The sequence below is a fragment of the Onychomys torridus genome, chromosome 19 (assembly GCF_903995425.1).
Source record: "Onychomys torridus chromosome 19, mOncTor1.1, whole genome shotgun sequence".
Classification (NCBI taxonomy): Eukaryota; Metazoa; Chordata; class Mammalia; order Rodentia; family Cricetidae; genus Onychomys; species Onychomys torridus.
The window spans coordinates 10,490,787-10,509,756 of NC_050461.1; the positions used below are offsets into that span (position 1 = coordinate 10,490,787).

At 46.4% G+C, this 18,970-nt stretch overlaps 1 protein-coding gene across 1 annotated transcript in view; it reads right to left on the bottom strand.

Moving 5' to 3' along the window:
- Window positions 1–1,043: 1,043 nt before the first annotated feature.
- Window positions 1,044–18,970, bottom strand: part of Slc22a16 (solute carrier family 22 member 16) — a 56,564-nt gene continuing 38,637 nt past the window's right edge. Inside the window, 3 exon segments of the mRNA XM_036169331.1 lie at window positions 1,044–1,314; window positions 9,672–9,827; window positions 10,308–10,543. Of these exon segments, the coding sequence (XP_036025224.1) occupies window positions 10,426–10,543 (118 nt within the window). The 3' untranslated portion in view covers window positions 1,044–1,314; window positions 9,672–9,827; window positions 10,308–10,425.

The window sequence follows — 18,970 nt, forward strand, 5'->3', positions numbered from 1 at the left end:
TGAGGGCTGGGAACCAACCCCAGGTCTTCCACAAGAGCAGTAGGTATTCTTAACTGTCATCTCTCCAGCACCCACATGTGTTCTCTTAAGAGAGCAGGAATACGCATGCGTTAACACTGGCAACAGAGCTAAATGGACCGACCCTAAGTCAGTCTCCCTGAACACTGTGCTGGCTGGGCAATGCACACAATGTGCTAGCACGCCACCATTTCTCTGCACTGTCAATAAACCTACAGAGAGAAATCAGTAAATTTAGGAGGAAAATTAAAATATTAGACTAAAAACTCATTTCCTAGACTCTGGCAGACATAACTGGCCCAAACCTGAGTCTGCACCTTCAAGCATGCTGGAAAACAAGACATCCTTTTGTAATTCCGGTTTCTTATGGTTTCATTATAAAGGCAAACATCATTTAACAAGGCTTTTGGGAGAAAGCTTCACAAACAAGGAAAGAATGTCAGAATTTTCAAGGGGCTTTGATTAAAAAAACAACAACAAAAACCAAAAAAACACTCATAAAGCCTGGTGTGTGGCATGCCAGTCTCATAATGCCAGCACTCAGGAGGCTGAGACAAGGGGACTGCCATGAGCTTGGAACCAGCATAGGCTACAGTGTGATACTCTGGTCTTAAAAAAACAAAAAGAGCCTGGCGGCACACGCCTTTAATCCCAGCACTCAGGAGGCAAAGCCAGTCGAATGTCTGTGAGTTCGAGGCCAGCCTGGGCTACAGAGTGAGTTCCAGGAAAAGGCGCAAAGCTACACAGAGAAACCCTGTCTCAAAAAACAAACACAAAACCAACAAAAGGGGTGGGGGAAAAAGAGGTGAGTGTGGGGTAAGAAGAAGAAAGAAAAATTTTCACATACCCCCTTTCTAGAGAGGGAAAAGGTTTGGGAACACTGGTACCCCTGGAAATACTTAGTACCCCCAAACATGAGCAAGGGCAAGGGGTATGTGGGAAAGCCAAGGCAAAGGAAAGTAAACGAGGACCCAAGAAGTCACAGTCCACAGCTTAGAAGAATTAGAATTCTCATACTGGTTTTTATTTCATTGACTTTTACAAAACAATTGTGTAAAACTTTCTCACAACATTTTTATGCAGATACATAAGTAATATGTGGGAGACCAGAATAACGCCTCTCTAACAGAAAGTCACGGATGTCAACATCCCAAGCGCTGGGTGCCGTATATGACTTATTTATCACCATCAGAACCCCCCAGGTTAATCACTTCTGTGTTTTCCATCTCAGGGTTCCCAGCATCGGGAGAGGCTTCCCCTGAACCATCCTCGTATGGCCAGGATTCCACATATGATCTAGAAGAAATGTAAAAAATAACAATAGTAGTAAGTGATACACAAAAAGAGATGTACCCTTCAGAGAATAAGAAGTTACTGAGCCCTTTTTTCAGAGGGCAGTAGAGTTGGGAGTGACATTACAAACTGGTGTGTTTGCTGCTCGCTGAGGTCTTTAGGTTGCTTGTACGGGGGTGGGAGTACATTTTAGCATCATCAAGGCTCAGTCTGCATTCATTCACAAACCACTGAGGGACATCCGGCCAAGAAGCACCAGCTCCCGCTTGCATTATTTCCTTTGCAGGCTCTGCCTTAGGAGCTGTGGCATAGGGGAAATAAACAAAAACAAAAAACAAACAACACACACACACACACACTTCTCCCTACACACACATACACACACACACACACACACACATCCCTACACACACACACACACACACACACACACACTTCTCCCTACACACACACACACACACACACACACACACACTTCTCCCTACACACACACACACACACACACACACACACACACACACACACACATTTTTTTCTAGACCCCAGAGAATGCAGAAACCAGGTCATTGAGCCCTGAGTTCATCAGCCCTGTCCACATTCGGGCACTCGTATAGTGTGCATCATCCAGCGTCATGGAATTCTTGACCCTGGGGAAAGACCACAGATTCAAGCCAATTCTAATTAAAGGATTTATTGATTACTGCTGTCAGGACAACAGTCTCTGAGCTGAACTTGAGGTCGCATGAGAAGGGGTTGAGGGAGGGCATTTTAAAGGTGAAACCCACAAGAAGACCTTGAGCATCCCGCACAAGTGAACTGTTTTACTCTGCTGAGATTAGGTAGTCAAGGCAACCCGAATGTCCGCATGAGCAGGTTACAGAGCCAAAAAGCAGTTAGCCAAAACATAATAAGTAGATGGTCACAGCATTACAGCTCTGGGTGGGGATGGCGAGGGGTCACTGAGTCAGGGTTACTGGTAACTTATCTTCCAGGGACTGGCATCAGAGACAAACAGGTAGTGGGTACCAAGAGGGATGCCTGGCATAAAATGGAGTCCTTTTAGCCATCATGCCCGTAAATGAGGAGGAAGAGAAGCAGATAACTAAATGAGACTTCCAGTGAGTCAGAACCTACAGAGACTGGAGGAGACAAAGCAAAGATAATGAAGAATGATTGCTACCTGGCATGGTAAGGAAGTGTGCATCTGACTTCCTAAAATAGTTCAGTTTTTTGAGACAGGATCTCACTGTGCAGCCTAGGCTAGCCTCAAATTCACAATCTTCCTGCCTATACCTCCAGAATTCTGGGATCCCAGGCACACTTCCTCACCATGTCACGCAGGAGTAATTGCTAACCAAGCAGTAGACAAGTCCTCAAGTCCCGGGTCCTTCCTCCATCCTGCTGCCCCTCCCTGCTCCCACCACCCCACAAACTTCAAAAACACCCGAGCAGGCCTCCACCTCTACACCTTCCTGGTCGGACAAATCCTTCCACTCCAGTTAGACTCTCTAGTCCCATGCTGACCCCTCAGCCACCTTCATCACCCTCCCCAGGGGTCCTCCCTCCTTCCCACATCCTCTTGACTTGTTCCCTTCCTGGTGTCTGTTTCCCTCAGTGAAAAAACAGTCCTAAGCGATTATAACTCACAAACCCACTCTGCGTGGGTTCTTGTCACTTGGCACCCCTGGGATCTTGTGTAAGCTACTTTAATACCCTGGCTTCTCAGTTTCCTTATCTGTAAGATGGAACTAAGACCAGCATCCCCTGGGACTGGGGAAATAGCTCAGTCAACAGTGTCTGCCACACAAGCATGAGGATTTGAGTGTGGACCCCCCAGCACCCACATAAAAACCCAGGCAGAGCAGCATACACCCATCATTCCAGCACCGGGGAACTGGAGACGACAGCTGGATTCCTGGAGCACTGCCTGGCAGCCTAGCCAAGTCACTAAGCTTCAGTTCAGTGAGAGACCCTGTCTCAAAATACAACACAGAGAGCCAGCAAGGTGGCTCAGCAGGTACAGGTGCTTGCCACACAAGCCTGACAACCTGAGCCCAATCCCCAGAGCCCACGTAAAGGAGGATTGAGAGAACAAGCACTGCAGAGCTGCCCTTTGACCCCTGCACACAGACTGTGGTGCACATGCCCATATGCACACATCACAAACCCATAAACAACGTCTTTAGAAGGTGAAGACAGAGTTAGAGAGGGCACCTGGTAACAACCTCTGGCCTCCACATGTCCAAACCCCTGTGCATACACCCCCAGAAACACATACATAGCACACACAAAAAGGGTAGTACCTGCCTACACCAACTGCTGAGATGCTGAGGTGTTGATGCGTTTAAGGCTGAGAACAGTGCCTGGCTCACCATAAATAATCCATGCACACACTGTTACTGCCTCATGACAAACATGTTCAAGATTCTGTCACTCCTGCTGTGACAGCCTATCAAGCAGGACATGAGTTTGATTTCCCTTGCCCACCCTGTCCCCAGATCCCCCTGTATCCCCCTTCTCGGCTCTCCTGGCCCTGGCCCTGGGCGGCTTCACAGCCCTTCCCCGACAAGTTGCTCTTCCCAGGCACTCAGGAACAGGTTCTTGTCCTACCCTGTCCTGGCTGCTAACCTCACCAGCCCCTGCCCTGGGGAGCTCAGTCACTAATCCTGTCTGCCCTTCAGATTCCTCCTGGCTTCCTCTTCCTTTAACATCTTTGCTCCTGGGGCTCTGCATCTCCGAGCTCAGGGTCTCATCCCAGCCATCTGTAGGCACCCTGCCCACATCATATCGACAGGTCTTTCTTCCACATCTGCTCCTTCTTCTGGGATCCCTCCAGCTCTTTCCGTGACTCTTCCTGGCCTCAGACACCCACAGGGCCACCAAGGACCACCAGAGACTGTGGATATGACTGTCCCAATTGTAGTTTGAATGTTCTCACAGAAGATGCTTTTATGGGCTGTTTGCCATCTTCCCAGGCTGTGTCCAAGAGTTATTATTGCCAGTGCCCCTTTCCCTCCAGACCTCTGCTTTTCTGTTCCCTGTGCCTGACAACTTCTCCCCCTCCCCCTGGCTAACTCTTCCTGGCCCCTGTATACACACAAGATCCCTTCCTGCAGGAAGCCTCTCTGACCCTAGGCTGGGTTAGCAGCTCACTTCCATGCCCTGTGCTCCAGCCAGATCTCTGCCAGGCAATGTTAGCTCTTCTGTCCTTGCCACGGAAGTCTCGGGATAATGGCTGTTTCTTTCATTCTTGCTCTTTTTTACCTAGTGGGGTGGTTAGTTTAACATCAACACTCAAAACACAGTGGCTGCCTTCTCTGCTTCCGGCCCACCCAGAACTACCTCCTCCACCACATACCACCAAAGAGCATGGAACCAAAGGACTGTGGACTGAGCCCTCTGAAACTGTGAGAAAAATAATTATTTCCTCCCTTTAATTTAAAAAAAAAAAAAAAGACAGAACACAACTTTGCTAAGTGAGCCGACAAGCAGAGAAAAATGAATTCATTGTTGACCTTCTGTTGGATGAAAGTAATGGCTGAGAACATAAGCACAAAAACAAGTGATTCTCAGGGACCTCTATTCAAAGGAGAAAATAAAAGCTTCCCACTCAACGAGAAAACACTGGCTCCCCAAGGCAATTTAACATCAACAAACAAGCTGAAGGGGAAAAGTAATCGTTTTATAAAACTCACTCCACACAGCAGGCAGCATCTGTTGTGCCCAGCAAAAGGCACATTGACATGAGGCGCCAGTGAACATGGAGAGTCCCTGCAGCCAGAGCTGTCCAGGAGAAGGGGACTGGCCCTCAGGGACAGGAAGTGGAGGGGGAACTGAGGTTCCCTTTAGCACCATTCTCTTGCTGGGCTGACTTAATGTAACAGATGTGGTGTGTGGGCTGGAGTCCGAGCTCTGTCTTCATCAGTGTTCAACTACTGTGAGGAGACGCCATGACCAAGGCAACTCTTATGAGGAAAAGCATTTAATTGGGGCTTGTTAACAGTTTCCCATGACACACTTCCCCAACAAAGGCCACACCTATTCCAACAAGGCCACCCCTCTTGATCATTCTCAAGCAAGGCTACTCTCTGGTGACTAAGCAGTCAAATACAGGAGCCATGGGGGGTATTCTTATTCAAACCACTACATTCTGCTCCCAGGCTCCCAGAAGCTTGTGGCTGTGGGAGTTTCCCTGCAGGCTTTACAACAGGCAGGGCTAAACAATCGATCAGGGTGAGATAAGAATGAAACTCAGCTTAGCCTGACTTTATTGTAACCATCGCTGGACCAGGTCTTCTAGCATCTGGCCCAGATCATTGTACTTTAGCCATATGTGAGCAGAGCACAATTTTGGGGAAAAAAGCATTCAGGTAACAATTAACTCAGCCCCATGAATACAACAAACCTTAAGACATGTTTACATTGAAGTTCTTAGCAAAGTACATATGGCTTCATTCATAAGATGCGTTCTTGTTGACTTAGAAACAGTGCTCAAGATAAGGGGAAATGACTGAGGTAAACAAATGCCTGTGGGTGTCAGGGTTGGCCTGGCCCTAAGATAACATAGAGGTCACTTAAGCTGTTGTAAGGCACAAGTGACATCACTCATAAGAATGGGTTTATGGTCTAAAAGCAATGCTCAAGATTTAGAGGGAAAGGGCCTTGGAGAAGTAAAAACATAAATTCTGGGAGATAGAACAGAGCCTCTCATCAGACAGCAAAGGGTCACCAGGATGAGCAGCTACATGTCTCATTCAATTGATGATGTAAACTGCGTGTTTAACCTTCCTGGCTTCTCCAGATCTTATCTGTGTGCACAAGACATTTTGCCCTCTACATGTAGCCACACCATAAAGCAAAAATACATTCAGTCCAAATTCAAAAGTCCCCATAGTCTATCACAGTTTCAACACTGTTTAAAAGTTCAAAGTTTCTTCTGAGACTCATGGCAATCTCTTAACTGTAAACCCCCCCACATCAAAACCAAAAGGCAGATCACATACATACTTTCAACATACACTGGCACAGGATATACATTATCATTCCAAAGCTAAGGGAAGAGGACATAGCAAAGAAATATTGGACTAAAGCTACACCAAAAACCAGCTGGGCAAACTCCAAACTCTGCATCTCCATGTCCAATGTCAAAAAGTTCTTCAGAACTTCAACTCCTTCTTTGTTGACTGCATCGTACTTCTCTCTCTTGGGCTGGTTCTACCCCCTGTCAGCAGCTCAACCTGGCTGGTATTCCATGACTCTGGCATCTCCAACACCTTGGGGTCGCCAACACAAGGCCCCCAGACCTCATCTTCACAGCTTCATTTAATGGCCTCTCCAGGCCTCCATGCAGGGACACCTCTGACATATGCCTGGCCTCAGTGGCTTTCCTTAGCTGCAGAGGGAGATTCCACACCCCTTTTTATTATATCCTTGACTCTAAAGCCAGAATCACATTGCTAAAGCTGCCATGTTCTGCTGCTTGATGGGGCTGGAACTTAGCCCCTCATTCAAATACATTTTCATCAGCTTTCTGGTTTAAACTTTCATTTAATTCCTTTTCATGAGTTGGAAGTTTAGCTGGGTGGGGTCTTGCCCTGAGGTCACCGCTCCCTTTTATTCCACTTAGCATAAGGCTTTTCTTTAATTTTTTAAATTGTTTTTTAAATTTATTTAACTTTATTTTATGTGTGTTGGTAAAAGGTGTCATCCCCTGAAACTAGTTAGAGACAGTTGTGAGCTGCTGTGTGGGGCTGGGAATTGAACCTGGGTCCTCTGGAAAAACAGCCAGTGCTCTTAATCACTGAGCCATCTCTCCAGCCCCTTCTTTAAATTTTTTATCTCCCTGAGCACTGGACTTAGCTCCATTACACTTCCTGGTGCTCCTTTTTTCCTCAAACTGTACATTTTGATCTTTCCCTTGCTCAGTTTGCTCCTTTTCTTTGTAGATCTGATTTATAGAGTAGCCAATAATAACCATATGACATGGTCAATACCAGGCTCTCTTGAAATCGTCTCTGCCAATATCATTAATCCAAACCTCTTCAATTTAGCCTCAGGCAGCCACAGTCTTCACCAAAATATCACAAGAATGGTTTCTAGGTCACTTATTAATTTTCTTCCCATCTGAAACCTCTTGAGCTGGACCATTATAATATACATTGCTCTCAGCAACACTGTCTTCCACACTCCTGCTAATACAGCCCATTAAGCCCTACTAAAATTGTTCAACTGCTTTCCTAATCCAAAGTCCAAATTCTGCCAAGCATGAAGATCAGGTCTGTCATAGCAACACCCCACTCCTGGTACCAACTCTGTTTTAGTCAGTGTTCTGTTGCTGTAAAGAAACACTATCACAACAGAAACTCTTTTGAGAGAAAGCATTTAATTGGGGCTTGCTTACAGTTTCAGAGATTTAGTTCACTATCATCATGATAGGGAGCATGGTGACACACAGGCAGACATGGTGCTATAGAAGCAGTTGAGAGTTCTACATCCAAATCTGTAGGCAGCAGAAAGAGTGAGATACTGATCGTGGCTTGAGATTTTGAAACCTCAAAGCCCAACCCCAGTGACACACTTCCTCCAACAAGGCCACACCCCCTAATCCTTTCAAGTAGTGCCACTCCCTTGGTGACCAAGCATTTAAATGTAAGAGTCTTTGGGGGCCTTCTCATTCACACCACCACACTCTGTCTCCTTTGTGGTGTGAGACTTTGGCTAATAATTATTTTCTGCAAGTCTTTCCCCTTGCTTGTAATATAAAAATTAACATTGGCAAAGCACTTAAAACTAAGCCCACATGAGTATTTGTTAAATGAAAGATCCTTTCTACTCTATAGCTGTTAAAATGCCCTTGCAAATATCCTTCCCTACAATTATTTAATTTTTTTGTGTGAATTTATAGCAGTTTGCTTTTATGGATTTGTCTGTCTTCTTTTTGTGAGTTTGGTTCCTCATTTTAAAGAACATTTTTTATCTCCTTCCTTGCTTTCTTTCCTCCCTCCCTCCTTTCCTCTAAGAAAAAAGTGCCAGCTCAAAGGAGATGTTTTCACAAAACCCCATGCTTTAAAATGGGTGGTGGACTTTCTGAACACCTTCTGTGTACCTCAGGTGGCCCGTATTCTTTCTTTTCCTATAAATAAGCTCTCTTGAGTCTTATTGAACTTCAAACTTGCATAGCTAACTTTATTCCCGTCTGTTCTAGAAGCTATCAATGACTTCAAAATCACTTAGATCAATAAGAGCTGGGTGCTTACTCTAGTGTTTTCTGTACCACTGTAAGAGTGGGCATCAGTTTTCACCAACATGGTGTACTGCTTAACTCTCATCTCTTCAGCACTAGGCAGTTATTGGCAAGGACGACCAATTTCACTCGACTCATTTGATCATCTTCACGATTTGCTTTCTACTCTAGCATCATATACTTTTCCCTTTCATAACAATTGGAAGCTTAGAGGTAACCCACCTCCTTTATCATGTGCTCTGTGGCCACTACTTCCCTTTAATATTTAAAAACAAGAGGGTCTCCTACCAAAAGCAGTTGTCCATGTATCTAAAGAATATATCTAGAAAAGCAAGCCACACTGACCAAAGCTATTTCTCAACCTCAGAGTCAGCTGGTTAAAGAGGCTGAGCTCCAGTACTCCAAAGAAGCAGACTGTACTGAGCATTTGTTCCTGGGATGTGGGGGATACTCCAAAAGGTCATTGATTCCCAAAAAGGAATTCACCTACCATTTGTGTGCACAAAATGACACTGGTGAGTCTCAACACTTGGTTTTCTTCTGAAGTTATGCTAGTATATTCTACAAAACTCTATTAGTATGGAGTTGAAGAGAAAGTACAGTTAATAAAATGTTATCTACACAAGCACAAAGACTTCAGTTTGAGCCTGAGAATCCATATAAAAAGGCTAGAAGTATTAGAGCATGTTTGTCTTCCCAGCACCAGAGAGGCAGAGATGGGTAGATCCCTGGGGACTGGCTTCCCATCCAGCCTAGACTACTTGGTAATACCCAGGTCAACGAGCAATTGTACCTCAAAGATGGGTGTCTCCTGAGGAAAGTATGAGGCTGACCTCTGGCCTCCGCACACATATGTGCACACACACACACACACACACACAGTGCACATGCATCTGTACACACATACTACACACATACACAAATATATTAGTAGCCGGGCAAGGAGAAGGGGGTTCTTGGGGGAAAATGTGAGAAGGGATAATTGATAGAGGTGAGGTGAAGTAGGAAAGAACAATGGGATGGATAAAAGGCACGTCCAAGTGTTGTGCTTGAGGTCATTGACATATCCTTAACTAAAAGTGTGAGGCAGGAGGAGGACGGACTTTGAATCACTGACCAGCTCCAAAGATATCCAGACAGAATAGCCATGAGGCTAGCAGCGACACGGGTCTGCAGCTTGGAAGAGAGGAGAGAACTTAGCAGAGCGGAGGAGGGGCGCAATGGAATCTTGGTGAAAGCAGCGTCAGAAGAGACCCAGAAGGGTAGAGGCCAACTGTAAAGAGAGAGTTTGGAGGAAAGAGGCCGTTATACTGACCCTGGAATGGCAGGGTCATGCACCACCATACCTACCCTGGTCCTCCCCACCCACCTTCCCAGCCTCTCAGTTCCTCCATGTGGCTCTGAGCACAGCTGATCTCACTCTCCAAAGCCAAGCCAGCAGCTCACATTGCCAGGGCCACAAGTGCTCCAGAGGGAAGCCTTGTCCATGGAAGGCCCCTCAAGGGCACCACAGACTCTTTGAGGGAGCAGGCAGCCTCCCAAATTTTCCCCAGAGCAAGAACCCCCACTGTGGGAGTGCAGAGGCAAGGGTTGAACTAGGTAGTGAGGCAGAAGCCTGAGAGGTGACATGGGGCCGAGCTCCTTCTGCTGAAAGACTGGCGGCTCCAGGCTAAGGGCAGAGTGGAATGAAGAATAACTCAGAGGAGCTGAAGACAGTCAGGAGACGATAAAACCACCCCACCTCTCTACTTACCCACTGCTAAGCTCTCCTGTTTCAAGAAACCTCCATCATACAATGATTATATTGGTCTCCAAAAAACCAAAAACAAAATGGCAGACTTGAGCGCCTCGCCTCTCTGCGATCCCAGTGTCTAGACAGTGATAAAGATCTGTGGCAGCAAGGTCCAGACTTCGGTGAAATGCCCAGTGAGAGGGATGAGGATGCTTGCCACTCGGGACACCATGTTGCTGCTCCCCACATTCAAGCACCTGAAAACACCAGGAGAATTAAGACACTGGAAACAACCGTGGGCAAGCAGAACAAAGGGGTACAGAGGGTGAGAGATCCACCGTCTGCCACCCCCTTCTCACTCTCCCACAATGAGAAATAACAAAACTCAGAAGTAAGTCAAAACCAGCTACGACTTCTACCTTCATTCTGTGAAACAATTGTGTATATGAGCATGCATATAAGATAAGAAAGGCATAAGCCATCTTTAATCTGCTGTTTAAATGAGACCCATGTGTATACAGATCCAACTTAATATGTTGGATCAGACACATTTGCTTAGGGTAGAGAATGGTAACTTGGGAGAACAAAATATTTGTCTATAGTCTGCTCTATTAATGTCAAGCAATATCTTTAAGATTTTATTTTTTGTTTTGATGTGTGTGTGTGTGTGTGTGTGTGTGTGCCCGCGCACACGCGCGCGCGCTCGCCAGAAGAAAGCAGGTGTTAGATCCCCTGGAGCTACAGTTATAATCTGAAGTGGTTAAGGCTAATGTACAGGTTCCCACCACAGACTCAAGGATTTGACTCAGGATACAACTCAAAAGGGTCATAGAAGGGCTAAAGTTAACCTGTACGCCCCACTTGCCCTAGGACAGATCACTTCCTGGAATGCTGAGGGCTGTTGTTCACGTGAGATAACAATCACATCTTTTCACCTCAGTAAACAAGGATGGTTGTCCCCAACTCACAAGTGTGCTTGATCACACATAGGTGGGCAGTATACAGGCGGGAAGTACGTCAGGTTGTATGCTTGTCCCCATTGGACGAAGGCAGGAAGTACCCTAGCCTTGTGGGTTCTGCCTTTATGAGCATCTGACTGACTTGATTCATCCCCATTCTCTGGGAGTCCCAGGTGTGGATGTGGCCAGTGTTTATCTTCCTGGCCAGTATTTAACAAAGCTTGCTTTAATTAGACAATTGTGGATTTGGTCTTTCTTCTTACCATTTTCAGGTTTACTGCAGTGAGCCACCTGATGTGAGTTCTGTCCAATACTACAGGTCAAGTCCCAGTTCTCCAATATGCTGGAAGTCATGGTCTGAACATGAAATGTCCCCCCCAGGCTCACCTGGTCCTCTGTCGGTGGCCCTGTTTGAAAAGGTTATGAGCTCTTAAGAAGTAGAGACTTGGAGGAAGTGTGTCACCAGGGCGGGCTTTGAGGTTCTATAACCTGGCCCCCCTCCTTTTGCTCTCCCGTGGGGACTGCTGATGTAATAGGACAGGCCAGCTCCATGCTCCTGCTTCTCCTCACCAGGATGGACTGTACCCCAAGCCCCAAATTATAAACCAAAAATAAAATTTCTCTCTTAAAATGGGCTTTGTTGGGGGATTTTACCATAGCAACAGAAATAAAACTGATACCAAGCATCACGAAATTGGTACCAAGTGTTGGGACCACTGCTGTGTGAGCCTGACCATGTGGATTTTAGGTCTTTGTTCTATGGAAGGAATGCAAGAGATTTTGGAACTCTGGGCTAAAAAAAGCTGATAAATGCTACAAGCAGAGCCTAATGGGCCATTCTAGTGGGAGCCTGGAAGGCAGGGACGCTGAGAAGTGGAGAGTGGATGCTGTACTGGGTGATTCTGTGTGTCATCTTGACACAAGCTGGAGTCATCAGAGGAAGGAGCCTCGGTTGGGGAAATGCCTCCTCAAGATCTGTAAGGCATTTTCTCAATTAGTGATCAGTGGGGGAGGGTGCCCTGCCCATGGTGGGTGGTGCCATCCCTGGGCTGGTGGTTCTGGGTTCTACAAGAAGGTGGGCTGAGCAAGCCAGTAAGCAGCTCCCTTCCATGGCCTCTGCATCAGCTCCTGCCTCCAGGATCCGGCCCTGTTTGAGTTCCTGTCCTGACTTCCTTCCCAACTTGCTTTTTTTTTTTCCATCACAGCAATAGAAACTCTAACTAAGACAGATGCCTAGCTCAGGAATTCAGAGGAAAATGAGAACTAACTATTCATGTGCTATTTTAGCAAAGAATCTAGTTGTATTCTGATTATGTTCTAAGAATTTACATGAGACCAGATTTAAAAATAATAGACTAATTCCATGACAGCATAATATTGAATCTATGGAAGGTTATTATTGATTACTCTTATGCAGATCTGTAGTTGAAATGAACAATAAATGGGGCAGAAAGTAATAAAAAATGTGCAGTTTAGAGAGGAAAATAACTCTAAGAAGCTTAAATTTGCAGCCAGGGCATGTACTGAGAAAGAGGCTTATTAAAGAGAAGGCTTCTGCTCTTTTCAGAAACAGGAAAAGCACCTGAGGGAAAGCCCCATCCAGGGCTTGTGAACTGGGGGCCCAAGAGCATTTCTTCTCCTGGAAGGCAACTGCCTGGGAAGGTTTCAACCAGCTTCAGCACACAGAAGGTGCTGGAACTATGGTCCACAGTGGCCATTCTCAATCCCTAGCTGCAAGCAGAACCTGTCAGTGTTCTTTACATGATTCTGACTTTAGAGGCATGAAAGATGCAAAAATGAGAGAGTCATGAATTCATCCTCCACAGTGCTCACAGAGCTGATAAGGTCAGGCAATGTACACCAGGGGCAGAGTCCCGGATAAGAGGCCCTGAGAAGCCACTGCCCAGAGATATGAAGGGGAAGCCTGGGTTATGTGGGGGGCCCCAAACAGCTTGACCACACAGCTGCCATGACAGCCTTAGAGGCCCAGACACAGCTTCTGGAAGGCAACACCTGGCCCCAGGAAAAGCCATAAGCTGACCCCTCCCAGTGGGGCCTGCGTCTAAGAGGAAATACAAATACATTCCAAACATTCCCTATACCCCTAGACAAATGTCAGCCAATCAGGGTCCTGAAACCTGGAAATCCCCTCATCCCAACCTCTGCTGTGATTAAAACCCCATCCTGCCTGGGCTCTGGGCTCTCCCTGCTGCCTCCAATAGACAGAGACCAAACCCCAGAGCTTGAAAATAAAGGCTCTCTGCTTTTACATATGGGATTTGGTCTCTGTGGTAGTCTTTTGGGGGTCCCTGCCATCTGGGCATAACAGTTACAGTGAGGAACCCAAGATATTGGAGATGCTAAAGCTGTGGGGTGTCTGCCAAGGCATGCTGCGTACAGGGGGTGGGACCAGCACAAGAGAAAGAGAGGGGTGTTGCAGGCACCGACACTGGGTGGGTGGAGCCACCTAAGCTTTTGAAAATGAATCTCTAGACACTGGACACAAAGCTACAGGATTTGGTGTTTGCTCAGCTGGTTTTCAGGCTAGCTTTGGTACAATCTTTCAATTCACTAAGAAGGCCAGGCTAAAGCATGACAGGCTCCTAATAACTCAGTTAAGAACTAGGCCTGAGTTCCTGCTGTTGGTTTTTGTGGCACTCTTGCCCCAAAGGAAAAGTCATGACACACGACAGAATCCACTAACAAGATTTTAACAAGACCAAGAGAAAGGGACAGACATGATCAGGCCTGTGGAAGGACACATGTGAGAAAGAGACTGGGAACATGGAGCCTGCCTCCTTCTAAAGGCTAGGACACACTTGTACACACAGGCCCACGCACAGAGATCACACAGGTCATGTCCTTACGACTACATGACAGCGTAACCATGGGGCATGGGGCATGAGTCACACAGGACATATGACCCAGAAATGACTGGGTGGAGATGACTAAGTGTCCCGCTGGGCATGCACGACCATGCCCGACCATGGAGGCGTGGTGGGGATTTCTATCACCTGCCTCTTGAAACTGGACAGTTTCTGAGGAAGCCATGAACAAAGAGCAATCAATCACCAACATCTCCCTCACACACACACAAAAGGGATGAGGAGAACTGAAAGTACCAGACCTGAGCCAGCCCCCACAGTAGCTCAAGGTAATAATCAAAATAGACAGAACCTTAGACTTGTCCAGACTTGCCCCAAAATGGTGAAACCATGGCCTTAGCCATGCCCTGCCAGCCCTAACCAATCAGAAAGGCACTAATATGATTGCCACTCACATAAGCCAATCCTAGATAAAATGACCTCACTGCCTTTAGAATTCCTTTAGCTGTAGATAAAAGGAGCCGGCAAGCTTCTCTTGGGGTCCCCATTTTGCCTTTGTGTCAGATGTGTGACCCCAACATGCTGGAACTCTTACTCTTGAGACAATAAACACTCTTGCTGATTGCATACATGGATGGTGGTCTTTTGAGGGACTTCTCTAGGCCCTAACATTCACTATGCCTCAATTTCTTCTTTTGGGGATGGGAATATATACTTTATACCATCATGTGCTGGAAGTTGATCATTTGGTTTTGTTTGTCTTTACAGTGGGTCACAGTTGTGAAGTTGCCTTGCATCTCAGAAGAGACTTTGGACTTTTAAACATTGTTGGGACTGTTAAAGACAACTACAGGGACTTTTCAAGTTGTACTAAACACATTTTGCATCATGAGATGGCCATGAACATTTTGGACCAAGGGAGGAATGTTGTGTTTTCAATAGGAAACATCTCCTGTTGAATACTTCATATCCACCAGCTTGTGGCACTGTTTAGGAAGATATGGAATTTAGGAGGTGGAGCTTTGCTAGGCAAAGTGTGTCACTGGGAAAAGCTTTGAAATGAACCTAACACAGACACTCTACCACTGAGCCACATCACCATCCCAACAAAAGCTGCTTTTAATGTGCATCTTTCGAGTCATTGGTACTGCTGGGCATGGCTGTTCATGTTTGTAATCCCAGCATTTGGTGAGGAAGCTGAGACAGGAGGATTGCCACAAGTTTGAGCCTACCCTGGGCTACAGTGTGAGACTTTGTCTCAAAGGACCAACAACAACAAAAAGTCAATGGTGATTTATCTTTTCCTAGGTCATACACATTTGTAAGTAACTAACTTAAGTGTGACACTCTTCTGAGAATTCACACATATGCAGTTTCACATGCAATCTTAAGATGTTCAGGAAGCCTACAGAATTGGTTAAAGATGGCTTGTATCAAATATTCATGTACTGGATTCTCCTCCTCCCTCCCCTTCTTCCTTCCCTCCCTCTGTCCCTCTGTCCCTCTGTCCCTCTTTCCTTCTCTCACTTCCTACCTGTCTGGCTTATTTTTGAGGACATTTACCTGTGGCTGTAAACTAGCCAACTAAATAAAAATGGTCTAAAAAATACCATCGTATACATAATGGCAATGCCAACCAACGTGGTTTGTTTGGATTGCCATCTTTTGGCATATAATACACATTCTCTCAGCAGATACGTACGCTGTGAACAGATCTGGAACTAGGGGAACCCATGGCGTCCCTCCCCCTCCCTCCTCACCCCACCCCTGCCACCCCAGGCTGGGCAGAAATCATCCAAGAGCTCAGAGGCACCCAGAGGCCTCAGCCAACCACGTGCTCTGGCTTATAAAATGTTATTGTCTCTGCACTGTCAGGGTGCCAGCCTAAGTTGGCAAGTACACAATCCCCTCTGTGCTGCGTCATGCCAGTGTCCCCAATGTCCTCTGCGTTCTATCCTGCCTACTGTTGTGTAGCTGCACAGGGCTGCCACTGTCCTGGTGTGATTTGAGAGGACTCCCAGAACCCCTTGCCCTGAACACTTTCTCCTACTCCATTCCTGAAGTTCAGAGCAAGCAGCTCACCCCTTCCTAATGCCCAGATCTGTTTCCATAAATGTCCTTGTGCATCTCCACTGAATGACAGAGAAGGTCCAGAAATGCAGAGCTGAGTTCCTTGTGTCTTTGGCCAAGAACCTGATCTCATTTGAGTCTCAGCTTCACGGTGTGTAAACTGGAGACAGTGGTAGCAAGCTCAACAGAATCATTTTGAGGAGTAAAGAAGGTGTGTTTATTATTAGATTCACACACACACACACACACACACACACACACACACACACACACACACACAAACAACACTCTAGGTAACCTGGAGGGAAAAAGAAAAGCCCACATCTACCCTCAGACAACTGGACTAGTGCACAGTTGTTTGGGAAGCTAGTCTGCTTCTTCCTCTGCACAGTAGCAGGGGCTCTGCTAAGTTTCTTTTTGGATTTATGTCTGTCCACCTGTTCTCTACCTAACCACCCACCAAGCCATTGACCTACAGCCAGAACAGTGCATTTAACCAATCTGTCATGCCCTGACTTTCTCTGCCCAAGAAGGCTAGCAGACATAACCAGTTCCTAGAGAAAGACTGATCTGTGTCTAGACTAATAAATTTTCTAGGATGGTGTTGCATGGACTTATCTCTAAATTCAACTTCTTTCCACACTTGTAATGCATGGCAGTAACAGACTCATGGGCAGCGTACCACTAGGTGAGCAGTTAGCCAATGTCCTTGGCAAACGCTAAATGTCAGGGTCTCCTTCATTACCAGTACGATTGGCTTTCTTATAGGCTAAGAAATAGACTCACTAAAAAAAATAAATAAATTTTTCCTTAGAAAATAAAAACTTCTTCCAGGTATCGGGGTACATGCCTGTAATCCTAGCACTCAGAGGGGTTAAGGGAAGAGGAACATAAGATCAAGGCCAGTCTGGACAATTTAGCAAGACCTTGTCTCAAAATCAAAAATGAAGGGGGAGAAGAGATTATGGATATAGCTTGGTGGCAGAGTACTTGTCTAGCAGGTGTGAGCCTCTGGGTTTAATGTCTATACAGAAACAGAGGGATGGACGGACAGACGGACGGAGGGAGTGGGGAAGGGGGGAGGGAAGGAGGGAAAACTACTCAATCAAGTGGGTGATAGGTGGAGGTTACTTGGAGGATTTGGGGGAGGACTGTCAACAGGACTGTCCTGTATCTTTAGAGGAAAGTGGGGCACCGGTCTTTCACAGTGTCACTGTAACACTCATTCCTATTTAAACTTTAAAATATTAAAGACAATTCTGCAAACAAAGGTTGGAGAAAAGACCCTTTCCTGACATCTCAGGGTCTCACTGATGTATCTGGCAGCTGACGTGTGATGTCTCTGGCCTCGGCTATCCTATCCAGACACCAGGGGCTACAGTAAGAGTGGGAGTCGCAGGATGCACCCCTGAAACCTGCACGTTCTTCTGCAGGGTGCTGGCTAGTCTTCCTTGTCACACAACGACAGTCATCTGAAAGGAGGGAACCTCAGTTGAGAAAGGACTCTGTAAGATTCAGCTATAAGGCGTTTTTCTTAATTAGTGACTGAAGGGGGAGGGCCCAGCCCACTGTGGGTGGTGCCATTCCTGGGCAGATGGTCTTGGGTTCTGGAAGAAAGCAGGCTGACCAGAGGAAGCAAGCCAGTAAGCAGCTCCCCTCCATTGGCTCTGCAAAAGCTACAGCCTCGAAGATCCTATCCTTGTCCAGACTTCCTTCAATAATGAACAGTGATGTGGAAGTGTAAACCAAATACACCCTGTCTTCCTCAAGTTGCTTTTTGGTCATGGTGTTTCAACAAAGCCCTTGAAACCCGAAGACATGACAACCCAGAGGAAAAGGAGCTAAGACAAAAGGGGACTCCAGCACCTGACCAGAACTTCCAAAGGACCTGTGTCCTTTACGTGGCATTTCCATGGGAATGGTGGGAAGAATCTTTTAATGTTCAGAAGGGCCCTGGACCTCCAGATCTCTGGGACAGTCTCCAAGAAAGCAAGAGACAACTCAGAATCACCTGTGAACTTGGTTAAAATCCTGCTCTCCTGGAGTGTCGGCAGGTGTAGCATGGAGACCCAGAATTGAGGGTCTGTATCAGATACCTCAGAGGTTCTTACAGCTTGGGGATGTTCGGGAGCCAGGGAGATGTTGTCAGGGGCTAAACTGTGTCCCCACAAAATGCAGGTGGTAAAGCCTTTACTCCCCCAAACACTCTTAGACTTTGGAGAAAAGGTCATTAAAGAAGAGGCTATGTTAAAATACAGGGGTCCTAATTCAATAGGACTGGTACCCCATGAGACAGTGGAGAGTCACCCAGAGCTTGTGAGGACATGGTGATAAGGCACAGATGATAAGCCAGGAGTAGCCTCCAGTATCCCAACACTTGGATCTAAGACTTTGTGCCTACTGAACTATGAGAAAGTATCTATTGTTTACCCATCCTAGAAAATGCATGGGAACACTGAGAAACACATCTGAGGAAGGCAGCCTTGTGTTACACGCAGAGCCAGCAGATACCTGTTTTATTTCAGATTTGGTGTTCCGTTAATAGTGTTACTTCAAGCCAGGCGTGGCGCACGCCTTTAATCCCAGCACTCAGGAGGCAGAGGCAGGCGGATCTCTGTGAGTTCCAGGCCAGACAAGAGTTCCTGGAGAGCCAAGGATGCACAGACAGACCCTGTCTCAAATAAACAACAAAAACAAAACCAAACGAAAGAGTGTTACTTCAAATTAACCCCTTCGTTTCCTTGCTAATGAGTTCTAAACAATGCCTTGAAGTCAAATTTAACACCATCATGTAATTTTCCCATATCTCAGAGTTCTGGGGGAACATCCA